The sequence below is a fragment of the Anolis carolinensis genome, chromosome 4, assembly GCF_035594765.1.
Source record: "Anolis carolinensis isolate JA03-04 chromosome 4, rAnoCar3.1.pri, whole genome shotgun sequence".
Lineage (NCBI taxonomy): Eukaryota > Metazoa > Chordata > Lepidosauria > Squamata > Dactyloidae > Anolis > Anolis carolinensis.
Genome location: NC_085844.1, coordinates 129,646,003 through 129,668,311, shown reverse-complemented (window position 1 = coordinate 129,668,311; position 22,309 = coordinate 129,646,003). Strand labels below are relative to the sequence as shown.

The 22,309-nt window shown below is 42.2% G+C and overlaps 1 protein-coding gene across 1 annotated transcript; it reads left to right on the top strand.

The window, feature by feature from the left end:
• The first annotated feature begins 6,296 nt into the window (after positions 1 to 6,296).
• On the top strand, positions 6,297 to 22,109 carry tor3a (torsin family 3 member A). The gene is made up of 6 exons (XM_008117804.3): positions 6,297 to 6,722; positions 9,328 to 9,429; positions 11,932 to 12,197; positions 13,567 to 13,742; positions 15,550 to 15,674; positions 17,799 to 22,109. The coding sequence occupies exons 1-6, from the start codon at positions 6,431 to 6,433 to the stop codon at positions 18,047 to 18,049; spliced, it is 1,212 nt and encodes a 403-aa protein (XP_008116011.1). The 5' UTR covers positions 6,297 to 6,430; the 3' UTR covers positions 18,050 to 22,109.
• The last annotated feature ends 200 nt before the right edge of the window (positions 22,110 to 22,309 follow it).

Genomic DNA, 22,309 nt, shown 5'->3' with positions numbered 1-22,309 from the left:
GAATTCATTGCCCTGTGCCCATCATTACCCCTTGCCTCATTCTACGTGGGGAAACAATGACACCCAGCTTCCCCTAGTTCTTCTCAGTGAAAACACGAGACGCCTCCTCTGTGTTCTCACTGTTCCCTCTTACGACAGTTTACGACAGTTTCTCCTCAATTCAGGGATGGAGTAGTTCTGTATCATCTGATGGGATCCGGTGGGCTCCGTCCCTGAACTGTGGTGAAACTGTCATAGGACGGGGAATTTTGCCCATGTGATGAGGTTGAAAGTGTCATAGTATGTGAAGTAAATATTGTAGAAGGTAAGAAAGATTTGCAAAGCAGTTCATTATCTATTTATAGAGAATATTTATTACATGACAGAGAATATCTATCACATGTATGGACATTTATAGGAAAATATCGTCAGTTGCAATTGTAGAGATGTGTTGCTAATTTAGAAGTTGAAAGGAGATCTATGCTCCTGGCATCTGCACACACAAAGCAGTCCCCTGAACAACTCTTTTTTTCCTGGGTTTTCCTTTCTTGAATTCTCTCTTGGTTTTTGCTGCTTTGATTTTTGTAAAAAGAACACCTGAAGCTGATGTCAAGTAGATGCTTTCGAACTGTGTCTGATAGTCAGGGCTGGATTCCTGTCCAAGTTAAGTATGCAACATCAGTTTCCCTCAAAGTGGTGATCTGAGAATTGGTGTTGGTTTGCAAGCCATCGGCATGTCAGACTGCAGTGAGTTTATAATAATAATATGCAAATTTATAATTCAAATATGGGACTATCCCTGTCACACTGGTATGTGTGTGGTGCAGGATTTCAGATCTTCTACACCAAAGAGTTTGGGAAGCACTTTGCTATAGTTTAAGTTCCCAGATCACAATGGTCTCTAGATACTAAAAACCCACACTGGATTTTAAATGCATATTTATTTTGGCAATGTTACAAGATCTTTTATTGGCTCAATTTAGGATCTCAGCATCTCTTAATCCAGTCCTGACTGTTGTTCAGCAAGGATAGATTTCTCATGCAGTTCACTAATTTCTTCCCCTGTGTTTGGATTGAAAATGATGACTTATAAAGTAACATAGGTACATAATAGAATAATGTAGAAAGACCTCAGCTGACTAAATCACATAAAGAGATGACCTATTATTTTCCCTCCCTGTCCCTTTTACTTTGTGTGTAAATATTTTTTAAATATAGATTGAAATATAGATTACAACCCTGCCATAGTATTTATATCGTGCCACTCTGGAAGCCTTTTTTTTTTTTTTGGCTAAAGGATGAGGCATGTACAAGTAAATGTGCACAGAGTTCTCTTTACAAGTCATGTATGAGAAAGGCATGTCCTTGCCCCAAGGAAATTTCAGTGATAATACGTCGTGGTAAAAGGATTAACAACATATCCACGAAAGAAAGGTACTTATCTTAACCATGGCTACAAATTGGGCCTCACTGTTTAGAAGCAGTGTGCATGATGAGCAGGTGTTTGATACAATTATTTCCTCGCTCTTCCGCCTTGCTTGTAAAATTCCAGATGTACCTGGCTAGCTATTATTAGAAGCAGCCTTCTGGATAATAAGGAACTTTCTGCAAAGCAAACCTTATGTTCTTATAAAACAGCACCACCTAATGGCACCTTTCAGAAAGCTGCGTGTTTGGGAAGGAGTCCAAAATATAGTTTGTGATAATACATTTATTAAAGTCATAGAATCATACAGTTGGAAGGGACCACAAAGGCCGTTTGGTCCAGTCCTCTGCCATGCAGGAGCACACAATCAAAGCACTCCCAACAAATGGCCATTCAGCCTCTACTATACTGAGGCAGGATATGTCAAACAGCTCATAGTGTCAGGAAATTCTTCATCTCTTTTCCTGCCATTTGAATCCCTTGCTCCATGTCCTAGTCTCTAGAGCAGCAGAAAACCAGCTTGCCCCATCCTCAATGTGATATCCTATCAAATATTTAAACATAGCTATCATGCCTTCTTTTTTCCCCGAGATAAACATACCCAGCTCTCTAAACCATTCCTCACAAGACTTGGTTTCCAAACCTTTGATCATCAGGACATGTTCTAGCTTGTCGGTATCCTTACTATAATCCAAAAGTGCATTAGAAACCTACAAGCTTCTTTGTCAGGCAGAAGTGGTAAAACAGCATGCAGGAGGAGTAAAGCGATGCCAACACAGCATCTAACTATTTGCCTTAGGAGGTAGTACAGGAAGTGTTTGTGTAGGCGAAAGTACAGCTGCATTTTCCATGGTGATACTGTCTGGAACAAAGTGAGTCAAATGGAGGCAGTGAAGTGTGGCTTTTTGATGTGAATGCACAAATCCCCTTCTCCTGCCAGAACTGTTTCTATCTAGTATGAGGCCTCAGTCACTATGTTAGAAGAGTGCTATTAATCTCTAAGGGATGTGTTCAGGTCTGGACATAATTTCAGAGCAGGCAAAGTATGTCAGCTGGGGTCTAATTAGATTTGTTACATGGAATGAACTCAGAAAAACAGTTTCCAGTATATGATGTCGTATGTGCACTTCACCAAGTATAGGATCTCTTGTTAAGTGACTAGGTGCAGTATCTGAGTCCCCTTGGGGAGATATGGCAGAATACAAATAAAGTTTTATTATATTATTATTAACTTTAAAAAAAAGTTGCCTAAGGCGCTGCTTTAATTATGAAAGTAAACAAAACAAAATCCATAATAAGATCTTGCTTTTTCTCCCCCAACTCAAGAAAGAGTGCATTCATTTTTAACTAGCTTAGGTGCCCAGTGGTACCAGGTTACATATTTTGTAATGCTATTCATTAGAAATAGTCATTGTTTGGTTTTGGATTTTATGAATTTCCATTAGAAAAATCCATAACTGTATAGTGGGACCATTTAGAAAATTGTACGGGGCATGGCGTTCAATTTCCATCAGCCCAAGACCTGGTCAGTCTGCAATTCTCATCAGGTTCAGATCTCCCCGGCTGTAAATCACATTATCCCCAAATCTGGCTGGTGATATTGGTTGACTACGGGTCCCACCATCCTCTGTGATCTTCTCCACACACACAAAAAAAACTCTGCCAGTATTTTGAGGATCCTTCCACACTGCCCATATATCTCAGGATCTGATCCCAGATTATCTACTTATCCCAGATTATCTGGCAGTGTAGATTCATATAATCCAGTTCAAAACAGATAACCTGGGATCAGATCCTGGGATATAGGGGCAGTGTTAAAGCGGCCTAAGTTGATCATGATGGCTATGTGCTCCAAATTTGGTCCAGATCTATTGTGTGGGATTCACACAGCTCTCTGGATGTGGGAGCCATCCTTGAAAATACATGCATGCATACATACATACATACATACATACATACATAGATAAATACATAGTCCCATATGTTGACTGTTATTATATACACAAATTGTCTTGCAAATGAAGTTTACAATTACTACTGTATTTCCCTATTGTAGAGAGTATGATTTCTGTGAGAGCCAGTGTAGTGTAGTAGTTTGAACGTTACATTGCAACTCTGAAGACCAGGGTTCAAATCCTCATTCAGCCATGGAAACCTTCTGGGTCACCTAGGGGCAAGTCACATTCTCTCAGCCTCAGAAAGAGGCAGACTCCCTTCTGAACAAATAAATATCTTCAACAGCTAGGCCAGCTGCCAATTTTTTCCTGGCCTGTTCATGGGTACCTTTCGTTGCTGCATCCTGATTATCCAAAATTAAATTGGATGCAGCCTTCCCTCAAAATAAAGTTGTACTGTATTTACTTTATTCCTGTGTGCCAGGAAAGAATTGATTTCAAAGAAAGGATGGCAAACCTGCCTACTGCAACCAGGGGGCAGCAGGGCTCTTTCCAACGCCCATCTTCCTCAGCAAGATTTTGACTTCCACACAAAGCTACAGTACTATACCAAAGACAGAACTTTATCGCACAAAGCCGCTATGCTACTATGGGATATCAAACACTTTCGATATCCCACTTCTTTGAATTTGGAGCCGCATATGGCTAAAACTTGTCCCAAAGTTCTGGGGTTGTTATTTCTTTATTTGAGAATGAGAATAAAGAGTTGTCAAATAAAGATCTGATCTTGCTTATGTTATGTGCAACAAGGCTAATAATGGTCAAACCATGAAAAAAAATAGATAATTTATCAATGAGGAACTGGTTAAATAAAATATGAGCTTTTGCCCTATTAGAAAAGTTAACATACAAGATCAGAGTAATGAGAGGAAAAATAAATACTTATTTGACACATGAAAACCATTTACGTATCAAAATAATGGCAAATTTAAATCACCAAATGATCAAGTTAATTTTTTTAACAAACATAGGTTTTTTGCCCAACCTATGGCCCTCCAGCTGTTTTGGCCTCCAACTCCCAGAATTCCTGGCAATTGGATAAGATGGCTAGGGCTTCTATGAGCTGGATTATCAGCGTCTACACTGCCATATAATCCAGTTCAAAGCAGATAATCTGGATTTTATATAGCAGTATAGAAGGGCCTTAGATATACAGTATTCCCGTTTATCCAACCTTTGCTCATCCAAGGTTCTGTATTATCCAACACAGTCTGACTCCTGCCCGGATGCACAGCTGCTTCTCCAGGCAGGCAAGGACCACAGCTTTTTAAAAACCTTCATATGACAGAACTTTTTACGGATTTAACTTCCAACAATGTTGTTATGTTATGCAATTCTATCTTTATTTGTAGTCAATGTTTTCAATACATTGCAATGTTTTGATGCTAAATTCGTAAAGACAGTAATTACTACATAACGTTATAGTGTATTGTGTATGATGTTGTAGATATAAATAAATAGAAGCTTTACCGCAGTTTCTGAACCAAAATATACCCTGCAGTATATAAAGTGTCACTCAGGCTTGTGTAACAAGTAACAGTATCTTTACTTCAGTTCAAATGGTCAAACAGGGCAACAATATATACAGCAGTCTCTCTGAATTCACACAGAGAACAGAGGGAATAAACAGTCCTTTTATACAGTCTTTAAATATGCCTCATCTGCCTTATCAATAATTGGGCTTCTGAGAGTTGGCAGTTATTTTCTTCCTGACAGTTTCCAGTCAGCGCTCGCTTCCCTCTCCGAGGTGAAAGTGGCAGTTAAACCATTTGTCTCAGCACCAAGCTAGAGGCAGTAGTCAATTGGAATTCTGGCTCCTGATTGGCTCAGCCAATCAGCTGCGTCCAGTCAATCTATTACATCATGGTGTCCTTTTACAAATCTCCACATATTGAATTGCTTTTTCTGTCCATTTGTTGTAAATCATGTTGTTTTGGTGCTTAATTTGTAAAATCGTAATGTAATTTGACATTTAATAGGCCTTTTCTGCGCACCCAGAGACCACTGAACCCAGCTGATGACGGTCTGAACCAAACTTGGCACACAGACCCAGCATGGGCAATTTTGAAGATTGGTGGGGTTCGGGGATGATTGACCCACAATTCAGGGAATTGTAGTTCACCCACATCTGTAAGACTGACTTTCCCCCCTAATATATGGCGTTAGGGAAAGGTAAAGGTTTTCCCCTGATGTTAAGTCCAGTCATGACCGACTCTGGGGGTTGGTGCTCATCTCCATTTCTAAGCCGAAGAGCCGGTGTTGTCCGTAGACACCTCCAAGGTCATGTGGCCTGCATGACTGCATGGAGCGCTGCTACCTTCCCGCTGGAGCGATACCTATTGATTTACTCACATTTGCATGTTTTCGAACTGCTAGGTTCGCATGAGCTGGGGCTAACAGCGGGCACTCACTCCGCTCCCGGGATTTGAACCTGGGACCTTTTGGTCTGTAAGTTCAGCAGCTCAACGCTTTAACACACTGAGCCATCGGAGGCTCTCCCCCTAATATATGGCGTTACAAATTACCAAACTGATATGACCTAACACCCCAAAACAAACAAGCCCTTTTTCAAATAACATGGGCATCGCTGGATACCCAAGCTCAATTCAAAATCCCAAACACTTCTGGGGGCCCTTTCACAGAGCCATATAACTCAGAATATCAAGTCAGATAATCCACAATTTCTGCTTTGAATAATATGGCAGTGTGGACTCTGATAACCCAGTTCAAAGCAGATATTGTGGGATGATCAGACTTGATATTTTGGGTTATATGTGTGGAAGGGCCCTGAGTCCACGTTGCCATATAATCCAGTTCAAGATGGATTTTATCCAGCTGTGTGGAAGGGCCTTTGCATTTGGATGGGAGGCGGGAAGGCAGGCCGACGACGCTACCTGTCTCCATGGTTACGCCGAGGCCCAATCAGCGCCATGTTCGTTTCCGCCCCCTGCGCGCGCTGCGTGAGGAGAAGGAGGAGGAAAGCCCACGGGAGGAAGGAAGGCCTTAAAGTGCTGAGGGCCGGGCATGGAGAGTGTCCGAGGAAGGTTGCTTCCCTTCTCTGCCTCCCTCCATGGCGTGTCGGGTGCTGCTGCTCTTCCTCTCGGCCTGCCTCGTCTTCCTCCTGGTGCAGGCCGAGCAGGAGAAGGCCCTCTCCGCCCCCGGGCCCTACGAGAAGCTGGGGCGGCACCTGGGCGACGTCACGGCCCTCTCCAGGAGGTACTGGCGCCTCTTGGCCTGCCAGGTCTGGCAGAGGGACTGCGAGGAGGAGCAGGAGGGAGAAGATGAGCAGGAGGAGAAGGAGGCCCTGGCAGAGAGAGAACAACAGGAGGAGGAAGAAAAAGAGGTCATCCTGGAACAGCAAGGTACAGTTTCCCCTCCTTCTCTGGAGATTCTTACAAGCCAATGCATGGGTGCATGTCTATGTCATGACATGGGATTAATTGTGTAAAGGGACCCAGCAGTAATCCTCCAGTATATGCACAGTTACAGTTATGAAGGTTTACAGTCAGAGGCCCTTTCTACACTGCCATATAATGCAGATTATCAAAGCAGATAATCCACATGATCTACTTTGAACTGGATTATAGGAGTCTGCACTGTCAGGTAATCCAGTTCGAAGCAGATAACCAGGCCTTCGGAGATACAGTCATTAATTAATCAGCCCCAGAGGGTTTTTAATAATCTATCCTGTATTTATTACGGTCTTACCATTTATGTGTTTTAAATGTAATTTTTTATCCTGTATTGTTGTTTTAATTGATCTATCTATATATATAAAAGAGTGATGGCATCACGGCGACCCACAAAACAACAAAACTACAGGCCCCCCAACCTCGAAATTTGACAACACAACCCATCATCCACGCCTCTAGGTTGATACAACAAAAAGAAAAGAAAAATAAAGTCCTAATTAGAGAGAGAGGAATAATTGCTTTTATCCAATTGCTGCCAGTTAGAAGGCTAAGCTCCTCCAACTTGGTCTCCTAGCAACCCAATACAAATAATAAAAAACACTAAAAATAATTTAAGACACTAAACATTAATACAATACAATAATAAAATATAATAAATAAAAAGATAACTTACAATAAAATTAATTAAAAAAATACAAATAACATCAAATAAAAATTACACAACAATTTTTAACCAATACCACCACCACTTTGCCACAGCAACGCGTGGCCGGGCACAGCTAGTATATTATATTACTGTTTTATCTTTTTTATAGTAGAGTCTCACTTATCCAAGCCTTGCTTATCCAAGCTTCTAGATTATCCAAGCCATTTTTGTAGTCAATGTTTTCAATATATCATGATATTTTGGTGCTAAATTCGTAAATACCGTAATTTCAACATAACATTATTGCGTATTGAACTACTTTTTCTGTCAAATTTGTTGTATAGCATGATGTTTTGGCACTTAATATGTAAAATCATAACCTAGTTTGATGTTTAATAGGCTTTTTCTTAATCCCTCCTTATTATCCAAGATATTTGCTTATCCAAGCTTCTGCCGGCCCGTTTAGCTTGGATAAGTGAGACTCTACTGTATATTATGTTGCTTATATTTTGTCCTTATGTTGTTTGGGCCGCTGACCCATGTAAGCCGGCCCGAGTCCCCGCGGGGAGATGGTGACAGGGTATAAATAAAGTTTTTTAAAATTATTATTATTATTATTATTATTTTATATGGCAATGTAGAAGGGGCCAAGGGAGCCCACAGTGGCACAGGGGGTTAAACCGCTGAGCTGCTGAACTTGCTGACCGAAAGGTTGGCAGCTCGAATCCTGGGAGCAGGGTGAGCTCCCACTGTTAGTTCCAGATTCTGCCAACCTAGCGGTTCCAAAACATGCAGATGTAAGTAGATCAATAGTTATTGCTCCGGCAGGAACGTAACAGCACTCCATGTAGTCATGCCAGCTAGATGATCTTGGAGGCATGTACGGATAACGTACATTCGGCTTAGAAATGGGATGAGCACCAAGCCCCAGAGTCGGACACGACTAGACATAACGTCAGGGGAAAACCTTTATCTTTAGAAGGCAGAGACTTCTCAGCATTTCATGTTGGTGACACACTTTTGAGATGTATCATTTTGCAGCACACTAATTCAGTTTTACTGGCAAATGGGAAGTTAAACTAACCCTGCATAAGAGGTTCACTAACCAAAATTGTGATAATGAAATGAATTAATGTTTGTATCTGTCTTATTTGAAATTGTTATTAGGTGTGTTATAGAGATAGTTCCTAAGTTACAAACATCCGACTTACAAATGACTCATAGTAAAGAACGGGGGTGAAATCTTCTGAGAAGCGGCATAGACAAAATGTTAACCCATTCTTGTGCTATCCAAAGCGTACCCCCCCCCCCCCCCTATATATATTTGGCTGGAGTTACACCTAAAACGTTTACCTAATTCTGACTTACAAACACATTTGACTAACCTAAATTGTAACAATGAAATTAATTAATGTTTGTATCTGTCTTCTTTGAAATTGTTATTAGGTGTGTTGTACAGGTAGTTCCTGAGTTACAAACATCCGACTTACTAATGACTCGTAGTTAAGAACAGGGGCAAGACAACAAGAAGTGAAAGAAGTGAAATAAATGTACCCCTGAAGAAGGGAAATTCGCTTCTGAAAGCGTTATCTTGGGGAAAACGTCTCCATTGAAACTTTATTACCAATCCTTGTTTCCACAACAAGCCATTTTTTTTTTCAAAATCCAATTATCACAGGGACAGAAAATGAAATGGAATCTTCTGAACAGGGGCACAGACAGCAGAGGCAGCCAGAGCTGCTTCAGAGTGAATTAATTGTAAAATTATTGACTCAGTCATTCTATGAGTTAATTCTGCAAGTCAGTTTTAAGGATGGATATGACTATGGGGAGCATGAACTTCTTGAGCTGTAGCCATAGGAAATGTGTACTTCTGTCTTTCTAAAAACTGTCTCAACTCTGTTCTAGGATGGAATTGGCCCATGGTGACTGAGATGGTCTCCAGTTGGTACTGCAGGTTTGGCAAGTGTTGTGCAACAGGAGATTGCAGAGTGACCAATAATATAACAGGTAAAGGCTTGTTTCCTCAGATAGCACTACCCTCTGCTCCATTAGGAAGGTTTTAGCACATCCACCGAACTTTATATGATGCAGTGCATGATTTCTTTAAAATGTTTTTTCCCTTTGAAAGTATTTAGTTTTGCACTAGCATTGCATTCCGTGTGGTGCAGAACCCTCCTGTAACACAGTCAAATGGCTGAAACAAGTTCTCTTCCCTTGGAAATTCAACCTCCCATCATTCCCACATACTGCAGTTTCCCTCTTCCCTTTTGCTAACCTGAATTATCTGGCTGGGCTTAAGAATCACTCCTGTTTTATTTGGAAGTGCTAGTAAATAGAGATTGAGGTGTTGTACTCAGCTATTTGGACCTGTGAGACTATATATATATATATATATGTATATGTATATGTATATATGTATACATACATACAGTAAAACCCCGATCGTTCGAGCCCCGCTTGTTCGAGCCTCCGTGCAATCCGAGCAGGTGAACGGGGAGGGCCGCAAAGGCCCTCCCCGTTCACCTGCTCTCTGGCGTGCGTGTTGCTAGGTAGATAGCAAGCTACCTAGCAACATGCACGGGGCATCGCCCCTTGGGAGGTGGCCCCTGCGTGTTGCTAGGTAGATAGTAAGCTACCTAGCAACACGCAGGGGGCACCTCCCAAGGGGCGAGCGCCCCGTGCGTGTTGCTAGGTAGCTTGCTATCTACCTAGCAACACGCACGTCCGATTCCTTCGCCTCGCCGGGCACCGGTGTTGCCGCCCCGGCGTGACGAAGGAGCCGAACGAAGGGGCTTTCTTCCTTTGGCGAAGGCATGGAGCCAGGGAAGCGGGAGTCACTTCCCTGGCTCCAGGCCTCCGCCAAAGGGAGGGAGAGCCCCTTCGTTGCGGGGGTGCTCCCAACCGCGGAAAGGCCTCCCGGTCCAGTCCTCTCCCCATGGAGAGGCCTCTCCATGGGTACGAAGGCTGGAACGGGAGGCGCTGCAAACGCCTCTCCAGTCCTCTCCATGGGACGAGGACTGGATCGGGAGGCGTTTGCAGCGCCTCCCGATCTAGCCTTCATCCCCATGGAGAGGCCTCACCACGGTTGGGCCGAGGGCTGGATCGGGAGGCGTTTGCAGCACCTGCATCCCGCCTAGTAATCTGAGTTGACCGAGTTGAGGTCCGCCGGTTTAACTCGGAGTACCGGGATTCTACTCTGTGTGTGTGTGTGTGTGTGTATATATATATATTGTTGTGTGTCTTCCAGTTGTTTCCTGCTTATGGATTTTCTTGGCGTTAGCAGCGCCTCCCGATCCAGCCTGCGTCCCGCCTGGTAATCTGAGTTATCCGGTTGACCGAGTTGAGGTCTGCCGGTTTAACTCGGAGTACCGGGATTCTACTCTGTGTGTGTGTGTGTGTGTGTATATATATATATTGTTGTGTGTCTTCCAGTTGTTTCCTGCTTATGGATTTTCTTGGCGTTAGCAGCGCCTCCCGATCCAGCCTGCGTCCCGCCTGGTAATCTGAGTTATCCGGTTGACCGAGTTGAGGTCTGCCGGTTTAACTCGGAGTACCGGGATTCTACTGTGTGTGTGTGTGTGTGTGTGTGTGTATGTGTGTGTGTATATATATATATATATATATATATATATATATATATATATAGTTGTGTGTCTTCCAGTTGTTTCCTGCTTATGGATTTTCTTGGCAAGATTTGTTCAGAGGGGGTTTGCTTTTGCCTTCTTCAGGCTGAGATTGTGTGATTTGCCCAAGATCACTTAATGCATTTCCATGGTTGATCAGGAATTTGAACCCAAGTCTCAAGAATCAGCACTGAAATCACTAGATCACATTGGCTCTCCCTTTACATATTGCTCATTCTCATTCCCTTTCACGCCCAGCTATGTGGGCAAAATGTTATGTTCCACCTGCTTGATGTAAGATCTCAACTACCATGTACCACTGACTTGGGTCGGAAGAGAAATCAGCATTTGTCCTGCCTGAAGCAGCAAAATATCTTAAGCAGTTCTTGACTTTTGCAAAGTTCTGGTAGTACTTTAAAAGTTCTATCTCACATAAGTTAGGATACCAAAAGGCTCTATACCTTTGTGAAATGTTCTACACAAATTGATGTGGATTCTTTGTCCTTTCAGTAATATTTTCCTTGGCTGAATTAGTCCTTTGAAAATAATCACAAATGATGAGTTTCTGCTTTCCATGTTTCCACATTTGTATCTTGGGTGTGTTGGCTTTAGCAAATAATTGGGTGGTTATGCCATATGAATCTCATTCTGAGTTTGGGAATGTTTTTAGGGGGCAGGAGAAGAAGGACAACTGTTAAATATCTCGGCATGAGAATTCTGGGAATTGTGGCCAAAATATTTTTTTCAGGTTCTAGTCTTATTCAATATTTCTCTGGCATAAAAGTTAATAGAACCTTAATCTTAGGGGATGACTTTTTAATAAGGGCACTTTTGGCAACCTCAAAATGACATGAAAATGATCCCCTCCTCCCCTTTTCCCTATTAGGGTTGGAACTGGATCTGAGCCGGCGACTCCATGGTCAACACCTGGTAAAACATGTTGTCCTGAAGGCTGTTCAGGGCTTCCTGGAGACACCAAATCCAGAGAAAGCACTGACTCTTTCCTTCCATGGCTGGTCTGGCACAGGGAAGAACTTTGTGGCCCGAATGATGGCAGAACATTTGTACCGGGATGGCCTGAAAAGTAACTGTGTCAGAGTCTTCATTTCTTTGTTTCACTTCCCTCATTCCAAATATGTGGACATATACAAGGTGAGAAAAGTAGTTTCAGAAGAGGATAACAGGTAGGCCAAGTATGATATGGAAGGGGGATTCCTGGTGTGACTTTATTGTTTTGACATTTGTTGGTCTGAACTGCCATCTTTGCTCCTCTGTTCGTAATATTTTATTAGTGATAGGACTATGGCAGAAGTTTTGTGTTTTAAATATCAATCTAGTTACTCTCAGCAAGACTACACCTTTTCATTTTAGAATTTTCTTAAGCATGACTTTATCTTTCAGCAGTTGATTCTGTCAGTGGGTCTACTCTAGTTGAAATTAACAACTGAATTGTTTGTCTGCCTTGGTTGTTTAATTTGGCAGTTTTTTTAAAAAAAACATTTGTTGTAAAGCATTGAAGTTATTAGTTGTTGCCAACTATTGTGTGAGAATTATAGAATTATACCCAACAAAATGAGAATATCAAAATCTATATGCAGGCAATTCCCAGGTTAAGGTTCTATAGGTTTGTTCTTAAGTTGAAATTGTATGTATGTTGGAACAGGTACATTTTTAAGTGTAATTCCAGCCCCAAGTTTTTTCAGTGTGGGATAGCACTGGGAAGGGTTAAACAACCCTGTAGCATTTGTTTCGCTGGTTGTGTTCCTGTTCAGAAGATTTCACCTCACTTTCTGTCCCTGTGACAAATGGATTTTGAAAAATTTGAGTTGTTGTGGAAACGAGGATTGGCGAGAAAGCTTCAGTGGAGAGATCTTTTCCCCATGATAACACTTCCAGGAGTTAATTTCCCTTTGTAAGGGTAGATTTCCTCTCACCTTTTATTGTCTCATCTCTGTTTGTAACTAGGAGTTGTATGTAAGTCACATGTTTGTAACTCGGGGACTGCCTGTATATAAAAGTGAAATATGTATGTATGTACCTCAAAGGCTACTTGGCTTGATGTGTGTGGACTAGACTTGGTTCGCAGTCCTTTCATTATTCAAATTAAAATACTGGAGGTTTAAATGAAAATATCTACCATTTTCAGGACTAGGGATCTAATCATGAAAATTGAGTCAGGCAGAAAGCTTCCCAAATCTTGAGAGAGGCTTCAGGTGCCCTTGCAGTGGCAAGTTATTAGCCATTGTGAGATAAGTTTACTCTGTGAGACTACTGCTCGTCCCAGTCGGAGTGACGAAAGAGTAGGCACAACGGCAACCACAATCACAGCCAAGAGGATGTCCTATTCCCCTTCCCTTCCCTTCCCTTCCTGTGATTGGTATGTAGGAGGACAGTTTGCCTGGCTGCTAACAATGAGTATTTCTAATATCATTATATAAAATATATTTGAGTAACACTGGGTATATATGCTAGTATTAATGTCCTGCTATGCAATTCACACCACTTTCCTGTACCTGTTCAGGTCCAGCTAGCAAGAGAGATCAGTGAGACAGTGCAAGGCTGTGAGCAGTCCCTTTTCATTTTTGATGAAGCAGAGAAGCTTCATGCTGGCCTCCTTGATGTCCTGAAACCCTATGTGGATCATCATGACAGCATTGATATGGTGAATTACCGGCGGTCTATCTTCTTATTCCTGAGGTGAGGAACTTGTTAAGGTAAAAGGCAGTGGGAGACGAGAAAGACCACATTATAGATGAAGAGAGTCAATCAAGGACCCCCGCCCCGAAGTTTATATGATTTGAGCAGGGCTCTTGATCAAGGGTGAATTGGAGATAGGGTTGCCACAAGTTAATTTGACAACACTTTACAACAACCGCAATTCAAAGAAGGGTTATTTTGTGTGTGTGTATGTGCAAGATTTTTGTGTGTGTGCTGTCGTGTAGATTTTTTGAAATAGTTAGAAAGTAGATTAGTAGGGTTTTTGAAAAAACGTATACCGCTTATGGTATGTTTGCTTATTATAGTTGTAATATGCTTTTTTCTTGCTAACAATAATTAGTAGCAAAGAAAAGAAAAGAAAAAGGGAAAAAAGAAGAGTTTTGTTTCTAAAGGAAGTATTCAAAGGATGAATAGCCAGGAAAAACTGTGTGAAGGAAAATCTAATGATGCATCCAGGGCTTCTGCAAGCATATATGTCGAATGACCCTTTCTGAAAGATGATTCCCATTTGGAAATAGTTAATAGCCCTAATAGCAGGAATGCAAGTGAAAAGATAGAAGTCACTTTGTTTCAGAAGGAGGGAGAAGAGCTATAGTCCAATCAAAATATGTTTCTTTTCTGAAATTTGCTCTTGAATCCTTCCAAAACCACATTTATGAATTGCACTCAAATTCTTGCCTACCTTCTCTGAAATTGGAAGCACTTTCCCGGATGTGAAAAACAAATGGGCCTGTTTCAACATATCTCAGGCAGGTGCCCTTTGAAACTAGTAGGATTCATACCAACTTTCATTTGTTGACTTTGCAAGTCCTTTGGATGTGTGCCACCTTTGAACTGCATGGCTGAGGCTTAAAAAAATCAATCACATCTCGGTTAATGGCCTTCCAAGATGGTGTTACTCCAGAGTTTGTTGGACTATGATTTCCATCAGACCTAGCCAAAATAGGAAGTGATAAAGAGTGAATGGAGTTCCAGTCAAACTGGAGGGCAGCAAGTTGACCTCAGCTAGTGTAGAGATAACAGTGCTGCTCAACTCCTTTTTGCACAAAGGGAAATAAGCATGTTATCTGATTATAGAACCGTTGGACCTTTTCTTATGCTCCACCCATTGCTCTGGAGATCTTTGCTTAGGTGCAGTGTCTGAAGATGTCACCAAGATATCTTTGGTTTAAATCTCACCTCAGCTTTTAATACACTAGGTTGCTTTGGGTAAGTCGCTGTTTTCTCAGCCTCAGCCTACCTACCCAGTCTCCAATATGTGTGACTTACTGACTTTAACATGTCACATATTTCCAATGCAAAATAGGTTAGGTATTCTGTTAGTGTAATATGGCCATGTTAGCCAGTTCTCTATAACACTTGAAAGTTAGTCTTCCTGGAATCTTGAACCCCATGTTGCTTTTTGATAGGATTTTCCAATTATTCACAGACACCATTGAATAGGGCATGCCTTCCAGTACTGATTTTAAGAGAAAGGAAGATACACATAATTTTTTAAGAAAAAGCAAGCAACTGCAGGTCCTATTAAAAGGGTGTATATTACAACATTTAGGGAAAGAAAAATAGGGTAATTTGTCTTGCAGCCTCTCTAAGGATATGCTGTAGTATCTGGACACCTTCCATGTTTTCTTCTTTTGAGTTCATACTGGAACCATCTCAGTTCCCTAATCGTGGAATTTTGCCATCTTAGTATAGTGCTATTTTACTTCAGGGTGCATAATGATATTGTGGGACCATTGGTTTCTGCTGATATTAATTTGTGCTAATTTTCTTTCTTGGCACCCAGTAATACAGGGGGAAATATCATTAATGAAGTGGCCCTGGATTTCTGGCGAGCAGGCAGAGCCCGAGAGGAAATCACTCTGGAGTTCTTAGAGCCATATTTGCGGACAGAGCTGATGGGAGCTACAGGTGAGAGGTTGCTTGTTCCTACACTTTTTTGCACTGTCATCTTCTTTGGAATCGGAGGGGGGAGGTATTTTCAAAAATGTGGGAAGGGCCACTTTTTGCATGAAATGAGGGCTTGCATTCCTCCCTGCCACTGGGTCATTGCACTTATATTAAACAATTTCTTTTCCTAACATATGTTGAAATTCTGTGTTGTTCTACAGTTTCAGAGTCTAACTATGATTTTCATACGATAAATTCTGCATGTAAATTACACAGGGTGATTAAATGCTGCCATGGCTGAACCTTTTGCCAATAGGAATCCATTGCAGGCAGTTCTCCAGTTACAGACATCTGTCTTACATATGGGTCATAGTTAAGAACAGAGGTGAAACTACAGGAAGTGTGAGGAAATCTACCCCTAGAAAGAATTAGTTCCTGCAAGAGTTATCTAGGGGAAAAGGCATCTCCACAGAAGCTTTCTCACCAATCCTTGTTTCCATGACAACCCAATTTTTTCCAAAATCCAGTTGTCACAAGGATGGAAAGTGAGGTGAAATCTTCTGAACTGGGGCATAGACAGCAAACACATGTTCCAGGGGTTCGTTGACCCTTCCCTGTGCTACCCAAATCTTAAAAAAACTTTTAAAAAGCCCATAACCCGCTATATGTTTCCTGGTAGCAATCTCTTGTCCAAAGTGTAAAGTCACACATCAGTACAATGTATAGATTTTCATAGTCTCTTTAATTGAAGGCTGTAATCTAATCTATAAAACAGGATTATTTTCTTTTAAACATTTTTGGCGCCCTCCATTAGGCAATGTATTTTTGCATTTTGATCTCTGGTGTATCTTCCTTTTCTGGCCACAGCTTAGATATGTGGCATTTCTCACACCATCTAAGTGCATCACTCGCAATAGTATAATGCTTGCTACAAGATCAGTGCAGTAGCCTAATGGTTACTATATCAATATCAGAGATCCGCTGCTAATGTCACTACATCATATTGCCGCTGTTTGGTTGCTCCTCTTAAAAGGGTTTTCTGTTGCCATCAATACTGGACTTGTGAGTTTTCTTCTACTAGGGATGAATGCATCTTAATCTGGTGTCTCCACTTGGAGCATTTCTCTTTAGATAACCCTGCTAGGAGTAGCACTTTTATAAAGCCTACTGTCCTGCTAGTATTACCTTGGGTGCCTCTGTCACACACAAATTCTCTCACTTTGTTTAGATGTGCATCTTAGTTGAAAGCATACTGTCCATGTAGTATTACCTGTAATAAAACTGCTTGCCCTGTTTTCTTGGGCAGAGTCTAAACCATGGCTCCATTAATAGAACATGTGTTCGTTAAAAGTTTACAAGCTAAAAACTTTCTAAATAGACAAGCTTGTGTCTCCAGTTCTTTAGCAATTTTTCCAGTGTGTTTTCATAAAGAAATACATTCACTCTCTTCTATTGGATCCTCTCCCAAATGCATTGTGGCAGAAGATGACAGGTGTGTCATCCAGAAAATCAAAGAGTTTAAGAGCATCTGGAGAAGTCCTGTTCTCTGTCCCGCCTTCCTTGCAGGCACAATTGGCAAGGATGAGAGACAGGGCCTTCTCAGTGGTGGCCCCTTGGCTGTGGAATTCCCTCCCAAGGGATATTAGATCACCCCCCTCCCTCTTGACTTTTCGTAATAGAGTAAAAATATGGCTTTGTGACAAAACCTTTGGAAAATTTGTGCAATAAACATATATGGATTGATGTGCAATGACTCTTGGTACGGCCTGGTTTACGCTTGTGGATTACGTGATTAACTGTTTTGCTTTAAATGTTTTAATTCTTTTAGTGTTGAATTTTACACTGTTTTTAAAGCATCTAATAGTTGCCTATATGCAACCTGCCTTGAGTCCCCTCCTGGGCTGAGAAAGGCAGGGTAGGAATGTCGTAAATAAATAAAGATGAGCTGCATCGGAGTATGGCAGAACCTTCTTTGGGGGGGTCTTAAACAGATGCTGAATGGCCATCTTTGGTGCTGTGTCCCTACATGGCAGAATAGGGTTGGACTGGGTGGCTCTTGTGGTCTCTTCCAACTCTGTGATACTATGAAAGGAAGTGTACAGTGTTGTGGAGATCCATTCTGTAATAGTTATATTTTTTTTCCAGATGAAGGGTATACCCAAAATAGCCTTCTAGAAGAGAACCTCATAGACTTCTTAGTACCCTTCCTGCCCCTGGAGTACCGCCACGTGCGGCTGTGTGCCAGGGATGCTTTTCTAACACGGGGCCTTCCATTCACTGAAGAGGCACTGGACGAGGTTGCAAGGATGATGGTGTTTGTACCCAAGGAGGAGAAACTCTTTTCTGCCCAAGGCTGCAAATCTATCTCCCAGCGTATAAACTACTTCGTTCCCTGATGATATGGAATTTCACGCCACAGGTACTGCAACATGCAGCCTATTCTGTTTCCTCTTGCACAAAGGCCCAGGACATTGTGCGAGGTCTTGCACTGTGAATGGCTACTACCTTTCCCTAATATGTATGTTTTACTGGGATAGGGGAAAAGGCGGGGGGAGATTACTGAAGAAATTGCTAAAGGAAAACGAAGTAATAAAAGACTGCCATGTAGCTGGAATCTACATGAAAGGTGCTACCGAAGACGAAATTTTTTCTTGTGGAACACTTGCCCTCCTCTATTCTCTGAATGAGTGTTTTGCAAGGGAGACACTTCAACTGCAAAAGAAGTAAAGCTGCTTCACATTTTGTACTCAGCTGAGACTGTTTTAAAATGCAAATGACTTCCTGCTTAGAATTTTTAATGATGTGGCTGAACAAGGAACTAGAATGTTTGCTTACAGTGCAATAAGTTACTTCCCCTTCCTGTACCCTTGTATAGCAATTAGACGTGATGGAAGCATCTTATCCCCACCAGGGAGACACTGCACCACCTTTGAAAAATTACTGAAGATTTGGCTACTTGAATGACATACAAGAGAGCTGTGACTGTATACTACCTCCCAAAACACATATACGCCACAGAGAAAGCAGACACACGATTTTCTGCCAAGAAATTTAAAGCCGAGAGGGTCACAGTGCTGCAATCAAAATCTGTGTTTGGAGAGTTTGATTACAAAGGCCAAAATTCAGCGTGGCACTTCCAGCCTGGCATTGAAATTGAGCAATAACCCTACATTGTTTGTATCATAAATCCAGGATTGTTTGCAGGAGGTGGTGTTGGATGGAATTTGAAACATCTTTGGAAACTAAAGCCTGGCAGAGTTAGCCAGTCGTTTATAGTACACAATACAAATGCCAGCTAGATCTACTGATTTGGGCCAAGAGATAATACCGGTGTGGGTCAAATGTACCTTACTTCGCTCTTAGTCAGCAGATGTGGGTGTAAGGCAAGGATGGGATCACTGTGGCCCTCTGCTTCATGGATTGCCATTCCTAACTGGCCAAGCCAGTTTTGAAAGGAAGCTATTCTGCAAGTTGCATCCTGACATCTGGAGAGCTGCAGACCTCCCATCCCCTTGTGGTATTCCCTTGGGCCTAGGTATGTAATCCTGAACTGTACAGCTATTTGCAGAATATTAAGTATAATCATAACACTGTTCAAATCTTCACCCATAAGCCCTAACATCATAATAATATAATAACTTTATTTTTGTCCTGTCTCCATCTCCCTAAAGGGACTCGGGGCGGCTTACATGGTGACGGGCCCGATCAAACATAGGTTAAAAACATGAATCAGTAAAATTAACAATATTATAACAACATAAAACAACATCATCAAACAATCAATAGCCTGAACAGTAATAAATACTGGAATCAGGAGGTAGGAGCTTGTGCAATATAACTTCCGGACAGGGCTGGTTGAAAAGTACAGGGGAAATTATAAATTAGGGCTAGAAAGGCAATGTCAATTAAAACATTCACCTGTGTGTTAATGTCTACAGGTCTGGAGGCAGTATAGACTACTGCTTCTTAAACAGTGGACCTCAACCCCAAATGGGGTGTCCTTAGCTCAGTGTTGGGGTCCTAAAAAAATTAGGCAACAGCAAAAGGTTTCATTCACATAAATCTGTTAGTGACAATGTGCAATGTTTACAGAGGACTCTGAAGAAAGTACTTCAGCTGTACTCCACAAAAGGAAAATTCAGTCTGTTTAATAAACTTTGCAAATGCTGATTTATTATAAGTCAATGTTTGATTTCTATACCTATTTTATATACCTGGGTAGTGTTGAAATTTATTGGGAAAAACTTTAAGAAGCCCTGGTATAGAGCACAGGTGTGGGTGGTGTAATCCTAGTTCACATATACTAATTAATTCAAATTAGGACACTTTTTTCAGGAGAGCCATAACACCAGTGGAAAGCAAGAGTCAACATCTGGGATTTCTTTCTTTTTTGAATCTGGAAGATGTGTGACACATTTTACACAATGCACAACTTACACTGAATAACCATTTGCATGTTCTATGAATCATACGCCACTAGTTTTGATTTGGAATGGTCTCTATGACAATTTTGAAGGTGTTTCTCTAGAGAGATACTTTGGCCAGAACTCAGAATAAACTCACATTGGCTCTGTTTGCTAATGACACCTTACAGCTGCTCGCCAAAGAAAATACAGTGGACTATTTGCTGTCTGGCTTGGCTGCCAAATGATAAACCTTGTGTGACCAAGGTTCCAAGGACAAGAGAATTGAACAGAACTCTGATCTGTAGGTCAAAAATACCTTCCAAAGTAGTCTGTGTTGTGAAAAGGAAACAGAGGGATCATCTGCTTGGACAATGGACTTGCAAACATCTGCCACTGGGTTGTTAGACTTGGCAAACTGGCAGAGTTTCAGAGCTGTTCAGAGTTCTGACAGTGAAGCAGTGTGGATAGCCTTGAGTCATGAGAAATTTGGCTTCAAGTCCCATGCTTCTCAGCTCCAGGAATTCTTGGTTGAGACCGATTATCTGGATTCGTCACAGTCTGGCTTCAGGCCTGGTTATGGGACTGAAACTGCTTTGGTCGCCTTGGTGGATGACCTCCGCAGAGAACTAGATAGGGGGAGTGTATCCCTTCTGGCTTTCCTGGACATCTCAGCGGCTTTCGATACCATCGACCATGGTATCCTTCTGGGGCGGCTCTCGGGAATGGGTCTTGGGGGCATTGCTTTGCAGTGACTCTGCTCCTTTCAGGAGGGTCGTTCCCAGATGGTGAAGCTGGGGGACACCTGCTCGGACCCCTGGCCTTTGACCTGTGGGGTCCTGCAAGGTTCCATTCTTTCCCCCATGCTTTTCAACATCTACATGAAACCGCTGGGAGAGGTCATCCGCGGTTTTGGAGTTCGGTGCCATCTCTACGCAGATGACACCCAACTCTACTACTCTTTTCCACCAAACTCCAAGGAAGCCGCTCAGACCCTAAACCGGTGCCTGCCAGCTGTGTCGAACTGGATGAGGGCTAATAAGTTGAAGCTTAATCCAGACAAGACAGAGGCCCTTCTGGTCAGTCGTGGGACCAATCAGGGTATTGGGTGGCAACCTGTGCTCGACGGGGTTGCACTCCCCCTGAAGGCGCAGGTCCGCAGTCTGGGGGTCCTCCTGGATTCATCTCTGGCGCTTGATGCCCAGGTGTCGGCGGTGGCCGGGAGGGCCTTTGCACATTTAAAACTTGTGCGCCAGCTGCGACCATACCTCGAGAAGTCTGATTTGGCCACGGTGGTCCATGCCTTCGTTACATCCAGACTGGATTACTGCAATGCTCTCTACGTGGGGCTGCCCCTGAAGACGGCCCGGAAACTCCAACTGGTTCAAAGATCGGCAGCCAGATTTCTAATGGGAGCCGGCTATAGAGAGCACACAATGCCCCTATTAAAGCAGCTCCACTGGCTGCCGATAAACTGCCGGGCCCAATTCAAGGTGCAGGTCTTGACCTATAAAGCCCTACACGGCTCGGGCCCTACCTATCTCCGTGATCGCATCTCCTCCTATGAGCCAGTGCGGACCTTGAGATCTTCCGGGGAGGCTCTTCTCGCGCTCCCACCACCGTCTCAAGTGCGGCTGGTGGGGACGAGGGAACGAGCCTTCTCGGCAGTGGCCCCCCGGCTCTGGAATGCACTGCCAAAAGAGATCAGGCAATCCCCTACATTATCCAATTTCCGTAAGGAACTGAAGACCTGGTGGTGTCGGCAGGTTTTTGAGTAATTACACTGGAATACCGCCGATTTCTGAGCCTGAATACATTGCACAAGATTTCCCTAGCCTAAAATGATACATTTTAATATATTGGGTTTATGGTTCCCGTCCCCTTGATCTGGTCATGTAAGTGTGATTTATTGTTATAATTGTATTATTTTACTTTGTTTAATAATGTGTATTATGTTGTTATGTAATGTTTGTGTTGCTTTTATGGCTGTAAACCGCCCTGAGTCCCATCCGGGAGATAGGGCGGTATATAAATAAAGTTTTTATTATTATTATTATTATTATTATTATTATTATGAACTAACAGGAAAGACTTCAATTGGCAGGTTTCCCTCACTACACATGGTTGTTGCCCATAAGATTTGAACAAAGGCATTTATGTTATTTTGAAGTTGCTTGCAGATATAAGGGTAATAGACAGCACTCCCTTAAGGGAGACGCCTCTCCATAAAGCAATAGAACTAACTGAATAGCA